This window comes from Lampetra fluviatilis, chromosome 4, assembly GCF_964198595.1.
Source record: "Lampetra fluviatilis chromosome 4, kcLamFluv1.1, whole genome shotgun sequence".
Taxonomy (NCBI): domain Eukaryota; kingdom Metazoa; phylum Chordata; class Hyperoartia; order Petromyzontiformes; family Petromyzontidae; genus Lampetra; species Lampetra fluviatilis.
In genome coordinates this window covers 21,627,365-21,636,492 of record NC_136278.1, presented here as the reverse complement: position 1 = coordinate 21,636,492, position 9,128 = coordinate 21,627,365, and the positions used below count along the sequence as shown (strand labels likewise).

The window sequence follows — 9,128 nt, the reverse complement described above, 5'->3', positions numbered from 1 at the left end:
CATATGCCACAGGCCCCACACTAGCTTAATCCGGCACTGCCAACGAGTGAATTTATACAAACATTAAATTGACTTGACTGAAGGTAAATGAGTGGGCCTTAAGAACAAGGAGATTATTTATATTATTTTGCTCCAATAAATAACCAAATAATAAGCCACTTTGTTGAGCTATCATTTGTGGCCAGGTCGCTTCTGACAAAGAAGACAATACCTCAGTGGGCTTTTCCTGGTAGGATGGGGATGGTTTAGTTGTATTTTCATGTGTTTTGGTGATTCGTTTACCTTTCTTGTACTATGCACTGTGAAAAATTGCTTGAAAGATCATCGGATTCCTCCAGTATAAATATTCAGATTCAGGTAAGGACGGCTAATAAAACAGATTGTGTATATTGCGTGTATATGAAGAAAAAAAGAACACTGGGAAAATAAAGTGATTTTGTTTGTAATGACGGCGAAAGAAATCCAAAACGCTTCGGTCAATTGTAGTCAATGTATTTTTTACAACGGAGGACGTGACAGGCTTCAAAAATGCCACATTCATTGTTCTGTGCTGGGTCTGATGGCCATGAGGTGAAGGGCCGGTCCCCGTCAGTCTTGCTGCAACGGCTCCCACACATCACGGCGCACGCGTTAATCATTCATCATCATCATCATCACAGTGATCGCTGGAAAGGCATGGCCGTGAGTTCGATAGACAGAAACGACTCGCGATACTTTAAAGGAGGGCCCTAGGTCTTCGACATCTTTAACACTCAACGTTCTGGACAGTTACTCCGCAAATTCCCCTGTGGCCAGCGAATGGCAAAACAAAATATTATGATTGAGCATTTGTAACATGACATCAACATTTTTTGTTCTAAATCGCAATAGCTAAATAATAAAACATTGGATACTTCTTCTTGGTTCTTTCGGTAAAGTTACGTAGAAGGAAAATAATAAAATAATACAAATATAACATAATAACATTATTAAAATAAAACATAATAACATTATTACGTGTTATTTTATTTATTTTATTATTTCCCTTCTACGTGAAAATAAAACATAATAACATTATTATGTAAAAAAATATATTATTTTATTATTTCCCTTCTACGTGACTTTACCGAAAGAACCAAGAAGATGAATCCCTGCAGTCACGAAAGCTTTAAATCGAAACATTGGATACCGTTTTTTTCTTTTAAATGGGAACGATTCTTTTTATCGGACGCTTGCGAGGCATCCGGAGCAACCATTGCAAATATCAACGCAGTTTGTGTGGCTTGTCGCGTATTCAGGATGTTCACGAGACAATTTAGTGAATGACTGAAAAAGTGGAAGATAACTCGGAGCAATATTCGCACATCGTTTAAGAACCTATGTTGATCTTAATACCTTGGAGACGGCATTCGTGTCAAATAAAACAAGCACAAACATTGAACGTACTAATTCTTCACAATCGTTTTACGCTTTAGCATAAACAATAGAGTTTCTAACAGATGCTTTACATACTCGTATATACAAATTATATAAGCAATACTGTGTAAGAAATGGTCAAAACATTTTAAAAATGGAATATTAAATACAGCATTAACTCCTCTTTTCCATGATCATGTTATCCATCATCCCTGATATCTTCCGATTTTCTGAAATAACTGCTGGGTGCACGAACATGCGGATAAGAGTCGTGTTGAAAATGTCATCTTAATTATCCGTATTTTTCACGGATAAAAGAGTCATACAGAAAATTCATACGATTCAGCGCATTCTCAGAACGGAGGAGTCACACGGTAAAAAATGTATCTTGTTTTCCGTGTTTAGCTGTGACTTTTTGTGGACAAGAGGAGTGTTTTTTTTAGCATTCCCCATTACCCAAGTCCCATCCTGACAAAACGACACAGAAGAGAGCCGTTGTCACTGCACGAGTTCGCACGTGCGGTCCTCGGCGGAACGATCCTTGTTACCTACGGTTTTGTTCACGTTACACGACGCATGCGTACAAAATGGAGGCTTAAAAATGAGCCTAAATTTACGTTGGTGCAGTTTTATCTTCTTTTTTTTAGCATTCGCCGAATCCAAAGTTTTCGACCGCCCCTCGTATATACATACATACACACACATAAACAGGATGCGTAAAGGCCTTTAGTTTTTTTGCGAAAGGTTACTCAAAAATAAGTACAACCAATTAGTTGTGAAATGAAGTTAGTGCTTTCACGTTTTACCGCCAAATCAGTTAGCGAAGCCGGCGCATAACGGCCTAACCATTGCTTAGAGCATCGTGAGAACGTTACAGTAGACAGCAACTCTGATTAATGCCAATAAATAACTGCACGGTGTGCGTTCGGTTGTGTTGTAAACCAACGGACGCGAGCGCTCGTCGCAAAGGACTTAACGCGGCTTCGCTCGCGAACCGTCGATGTCGCCGGCCTCACAGTTTTGGGCGCCACCCAGCGACAAACTGCAGCAGCTTCCTGGCCTGCAGCTTCCCCAACCCAAAGTCGTTGAGGAGCATTTCCTCCGACAGCTGAGCGAGCAGTGACCCGTCCACCTTCTCGGAAGAAAATTTTGCCACGGGCCCTTCTGGCAACCCGAGAAAACGCAGGCACCGGCACACGCCCTCCACTGACAGCCCCGCCAGGTCCAACGGGGGCCTCCAGGGATCTTCGCCGAGCTCGTGGCCGCCCGGGCCTGTGTCTGTGTCCGACAGCCTGAGGTAGGCCTCGCCGCCCATCCCCAACGAAAAAACCTCTGTCCCGTTTTCCACCGGAAGCTCCCAGGACGAGATGAGTGGCGATGGCGCGAGCGGGCCCTGGTGGAGCTCGGCGGCGCGCCCCGGTTTCGGAGGCCGCGGTGGAGAGAGTGGGCACACGGGCCCAGCGGCACCCGGCGTGCCGGGCGGTTGCGCTGTTTCCGCAGACAGAATCCTGTCAAAGGGTGGGAGGCTTCCGCGCGCGAGCAGCGACAGCACTGGCTGCTTCACCACGCAGCAACCATTGTGCGCGGGCGCGGGCGGCCGCCTCTCATCCGGCGCGGGCATGAACGGGTCGAACGGGTCGCCGCCGTCCGCCGGGCTCGCCGAGCCACTGCCGAACGGAGGGCAGAGCGAGGGAGGCGGCGCGCCGCAGCCAGTCGCCCACCCTCGGGATGCCGGCGCCTCCTCGGGGCTGTCGGCGCCGCGAACGGCCGCGGGCACGGCGGCCGCGGCGTCGGCCCGGCGCTGGGGCGCCGGTGGCACCGCGCGTGGGCGGGGACCACCGTAGAAGAAGTTTCCGTGCTTGGACAGCGACGCGTCGGGCGTCAGGTAGTGGCCGCCGTCGCTCTCGCTGGAGCCCCGGCTCCAAGTCTCCGACCAGGAGGTCTTTACCGACTGGCCGTCGGAGAGAGAAGGCCGGGCCGAGCGGTCGTGTTGAGGGCCAACGGTGACGGCGCCGCCGACGCCACCATTGCTGTGATCACAGGTCCAGCCGCAGGGGTAGCAGAAGCCGGCTCCGGGGTCTGTGTTCGCTTGGGCCATCCACGTCGCGTTGCTCCTCACACCCCTGGATAAACAATTCGCGAGAGTCAAACCACCGTCAAATGTAAACGTAGAGGCCTGATTTTTCTCGCTCAAGTCACTGCTGACTGAAGAACATCCACAAGAGGGAGCTCTGGAGAGCCCCTCTAAAGGGGTATTTGGCTAACTCTTCCATGCTGACCAGACGTCATAGAAGAGGTGGGAGTACCCACAATTTACATCATCACCACCCGCAGACATGCGTGTGATGGTGGTAGTGTACCTGTGAGTGTAACCCGGCTACCCGAGTTCGATTCCTACACACGGCTAAAACCAGTGATAATTATCTAAACTGGTTCTGAGCCTCCTCTAGGTCGACTCAGCCTCAAATGTGTACCTGGTGCGATGCATAAACATCACTACTCAAGAGAAAAAGGTGGCCGGGTGAGGTACTGACCATCCACCCCCTCGGGCCGGCCTTCATAGGTGCTCGCTAACTGCACTTGGCCCAAAAGTCTGTTCTACGTTGGAAGCCTAACTCCCCACCATCGAAATGTAGAATTTCCATCCCTGCCTCTGGGCCAACAACGGAGATGTTCGTTATTCCATGGAGACAGAGAGATTGTGAATTCACATTCGTGACACAACCTTCCATGGCGAGTGCTCTTTGCTGCATAAGTGAATGAGAACACCGTATAATATCTGACATTTCACTAAGCCAACAATACGATCGTCAAATTACTTGCAGGAAAATTTTGTACGCGTAACATTATACGTCTGCCTCCGCAACATAATGCGTTGTGTAAAATGTATAGACCGCCATGGGTCAGTGAATAGACTCACGTTCACTTACTTTAATAAAGTTAAATGGCTGTCGGCAGCTATAAAATATTTCATATGTATTACCGCGAGGAAGTCCACAAAAGTTATTTTAAAACACTTAGAGTCAGCAATTTCGAGGAATAGAAGTCCCCCTATTTAGTCAGAAACGGAAATGCGCTGCTCCCAAAATGGAAAGATGAATGGGCTCCATAAAGCGGGCATTACCGCCGCCCGCTCGCGGATGTGATATTTACGGAGATTAATGGACATCGGCGTTGTGGAGGGCTCGATCCATTCTTAAACGGCCGTGGCACTGTACGGCACTTCCCCCGCGCGTGACCTTGGCAGCTCACTCGAACAGCGAAAAAACCTGAATGAGTGTCGGGGCTCCTCGGTGACGATCAATAGCATTTCGTTGTGTTTTCTAACAGCAAAGCGGCCAAGCATAACGTTTGAAGTGAGCGAGGAGGAAATAAACCACTCCGGGCCAGCAGTCGAAACAACGCCTCGCAAACAGGATTCATGAATGGAGAAGAGAAGCAACATTTCTCCCAATGCAAGAGTGGAAGTGCACGTGTTCGCACAGAGACCTTTGCAAATACCAAATAAATGCTCGAGATGCGTGCAAGCGTGACTATAAGAGAAGCCCTGTTCAGTGCACAATGAGGCGGTGGTGTGGCTCGTGCCGTGCCCTGCTGCCTTTTCTCTCCCGCGCGTCTCAACTCTGCACACGACTCTGGATTCGGACCGTGAACCTCTGCAGTAAGTGGCGAACGTGCAACCGCCGGGCGCGCGTCACCGCCTCCGATTGAACCCACACCGACGCTGGGATTGCAGCTCAGTGCATGAACCCCTATGACACCGCTTGCTACATTACAACAAATATTTACATGCAGACACACACATTCACTCCATGTGTTGCATTGTAGTTGTAGGTACGTGATGATTACCACCCCGGCGATGCAATGAGTCGTCGCATTTCGGGGTCTGGATTCGATCCAAGAGTTCAATTATTTTCTAGGCTCGATTTTACCAACTCATTCTTTTAAATAGTTTTTCACTTGTACGGTTATTTTGGTTCCTTTAGCCTTAAATGTTTCATTAGCCAATCGTTCACATGCACAGTTTGTGCAAATCGTAAGTAATCTATTGTCAAGTGCAGGACTTTATACGCGTAAATAATCGATTTTAAGTCGACGAATCGATGCATTGCTGGATGCCTACAAACGTCCAATGTTCGATGGAATCTGCACCGTGCGCACTCAGGGCGGGTTAGCACGAAGATGCGCACACCCATCTGCTAAGAGGCGCCACTGCCATTAAATATTGAGTACGTCAGCCTGGAGCACATGTGGGGCGTTTGGGGCATCTGCGTTGAGACTGCAAGGCAGGAGAATCTGGAAGAGCGAGTGAGAGCGAGTGAGAGCGAGTGAGAGCGAGTGAGAGCGAGTGAGAGCGAGTGAGATGGGGGAGAGAGAGTAATTAGAGAGACGGATACATAGAATAAAAATAAGGCCCATTGCGGTATTTACCCAGAAAAGCCTCACCGAGTCCTAAGAATTGCAATCAATTGTTCATTCATCTACAGAACCTACTTACAGACCGTGTAAATAGGTCGTGCGTCTATATGCAGTTTAGGTCCTTTTATCGGAATATTTATTTGTACTGGAGGAGGAATCCGATGAGCTATGAAGCTATTTTTTTACAGATGTCCAGTCGGGGTGGGTCAGAACGTTACAGCAACAAACAATACAACGACACGATAGGAGTGCAAAGTACAAGAAAAAAAATCACCCAAACACAGACAAATAGAACGAAACCATCCCCATCCTACCAGGCAAAGCACAGTGAGCTAGTTAGCTTATTTTTCAGAACCGGCCTGGCACAAATGATAGCTCAACAAAGTGGCTTTTCAATTGGACATTTCTAGCAGAAAAATAATATAAATATCTTATTTTGACATGGGGGACCCATACCGCAGATCCTCATATCCGCGGGCGGTTATCTGCAAATCGAATCCACTTATCCACAGTGGGGGGGCGGGGGTGGGGAATAATATCTCGGATAATAGGAGTCATTTTTCATTCGTCGCCACTTATCCGTGAAAAAAAATCGCGGATAAGTGGAAGTCTTCAAAGTGACGCCAGCTACTCATTTAACACCGAGTCGACCTAGAGGAGACCCGGGATCGGTTCGTATAATTGCCACGGACGTCAGTCATGGCCCAAAAACTCGAGCTCGGGAAACGGTCAGTTGCGCTGGGTAGGAACCGAAGAACCCTCCCCGGTGAAGGCTGCGTGGGCCACGCAACCTTGTGGGGAGGACGACAAGCTGAGGGGGGGGGGGGGAATGTCGACGGACAATTTGGCTCCTTCTGCTTCTGTGTGTGCCGAGCAGCAACTCTTCGCTGTGAATTTAAAGAGACCGAGTGTGTGTATTGATCGTGGAGAAGTGCGATCAAATAATGCCCGCCGCAGTCTAGGGAGATCCCATCCAGCAGTGGATTTTCAAAATAGCTATGTATACATACGTACGTACACTCACGATGGATAAACAGACATTGTACGTTACACAACTTACAATGTACGAGGAGCAGCACGGCTTGAATGAATTGATGATTTAAGGTCATAATTGCATTCAGATAACTCATAACCTGCAATGGGTGAACTCGTATCACAGACTTCCACAGTATGACGCACACCTACGGATGAATGATTAAATGTAAGTCGAAGAGTCACAGAGGTTTTACCATCCACCTACAATTCGGACGGCTGGCTACGTACGGCGCGAAAGAAGTCCAACATTCATACAAGTGCTGTTGCGTGGCGCTCACCTCCTGTCAAGGCAGTGTTTCTTCACACGTTTTCAGAGGGGGTGGGGGCCACTTTTGCCAATAAGGCATCACCAGTGTGACGGCCGCCACACATTTGGAACCGTTGGGGTTTGACAGCAGCACGATGAGGGTGTTTTTACATTTGTGTATTGTCAGGAGCCGCACGTCAGGAGCCGCATTGAAGGCCACCAAGGGGCCTGCCATTTGCCCGCGGGCCTTGCAATGAAGAACACGGTGTTACGGGCTCAGTCGTGGAAAATCGCCGTTTTCCTGAGTGCGAGTTTTTATCAACCGCAATTGCGATGATGGGCCGAATGAAACCGCCGGCCGAGATTCGAAGATCGCAAACCACCTCGGTCATTGCGGGAGCCGTGAACCCTAAACCCCCCCCCCTCCCCCACGCTGCTCCGCCACCAAACCGGACACACGCCGATGGATGGCGGTGTAAATAGAAACAGGAACAATATCATACGGCACGAGAGACAATGTCAGCTTCTGACCCTCATTTCCCAGTAAACCCCACATTGTTTCCGTCGGTATTGCAACAGCTGTTTGCTCTCGGGCTGCACTGCCAACGGGATCTGGATCGCTGTCTCAACACAAAACGTGTGTGTGCACCAAACTCAAACAACTGGTTTCCAAAACAAAAGATAATATTGTGCGCTGCTCTCAGCTTAAAAATAATGAGAATGTTTTATATATATACACACACACATTAAAAAAAACACTTAGCAACAATAATAGCAACGACCGCTCACAAGCGAGTGTCATAGTGCGCATTTAAGAATGTTTTTTACGATTCATGCAAATTATAATTGTATCTCATTATTACTACCATGCTCATTTATGCACCTCCAATTAGCACGGTTGGCTACGTACAGTGCAAAAGAAGTTCAACATATATACATACATGACGACTACGCGCATTTTTGGGGCGCCGTGATGGCGAGATGTTTAACTACCTCGCCTGGTATACAGGAGGTCGTGGGTTCCATCCCAACCCTGACGCCTGCTGTATATTTGGAGTTTGCATGTCTCTCTCCCCGTGATCGCGTGGATTTTTCTCTGGGTCCTCCAGTTTTTCCCTCCACGTTTAGAATCAACGTCACGCATTGAGAGTATTTGGCTGCAATAATTCCCACGTGACAAGCCACCTCGTTGTGTTATCATTTGTGGCCAGATCGCTTCTGAAAAAGAGCTTGAAAGCTCAGTGGGCCTTACCTGGTCAAATAAAATAGTTTAGTTAACTTCTGTCAACACTGGGTGAACGGACACGAATCCGTGCGTAGAACACATACAGAAACACACTCGCAAAGTTTCGTACACATGTGATGTGGCGCACGTATTGCGGAGCCTAAGCATCGATATTAATTGATGAAACGATGCATCGTTGCACACGCACACACAGACCCCTAATACTCATCAGACAAAACCTCGCCAGCAAAAGTAAGTCACGGACTGCACCGTCCACTAAACATAACTGCCGGGCGCTGCGATTAATGCGGCCAACGACCATCTGCACATGAATCATCTCTCAGAAGCAAGCCTCCGGCCTCCGACATTACAGCCCCTCATTATTATTTCATTAGGAAGTGAGGTCATTGTAGTACTCCCTCCCTCCCTGTCTCGCTCTCCTGTCTCTCTCTCTCTAGCTTTACGAGGAGTGGCGAGGGCTCGTCCCCCGGAAAAGCGGCGCCCGCGCTTTGTTTCTCCCGCTTACGTTTTCTCGCGACGCGTCGGTCATCATCCGTCGTTCGTTTGCTATTTTGCTCGCTTCCTCGCCACCGCCTGTCCCGAATGACGCGACGACGTCCGGACAACCGGCTTGAAGCGCTGCACGCCGCGCCATCGGTCGCGATCGCAGGCAGCCGCCCCCATGGGGGAGCGGCAACGCGCCTGGCACGAGCGCCACTCAGGGACGCCGCGTGCGTCATCGGGGAATTACGGCGCTGCTGATCGCGGGGGCCCCTGTCCGCACGCTGGTGGGTTCGGCCTTTCCCA

The 9,128-nt window shown here is 49.0% G+C and overlaps 1 protein-coding gene across 1 annotated transcript in view; it reads right to left on the bottom strand.

Annotated features, from left to right (window-relative positions):
• Positions 1–490: 490 nt before the first annotated feature.
• Positions 491–9,128, bottom strand: part of LOC144931677 (GRB2-associated and regulator of MAPK protein-like) — a 92,175-nt gene continuing 83,537 nt past the window's right edge. Inside the window, 1 exon segment of the mRNA XM_078855806.1 lies at positions 491–3,518. Coding sequence (XP_078711932.1) covers positions 2,408–3,518 — 1,111 coding nt within the window. The 3' untranslated portion in view covers positions 491–2,407.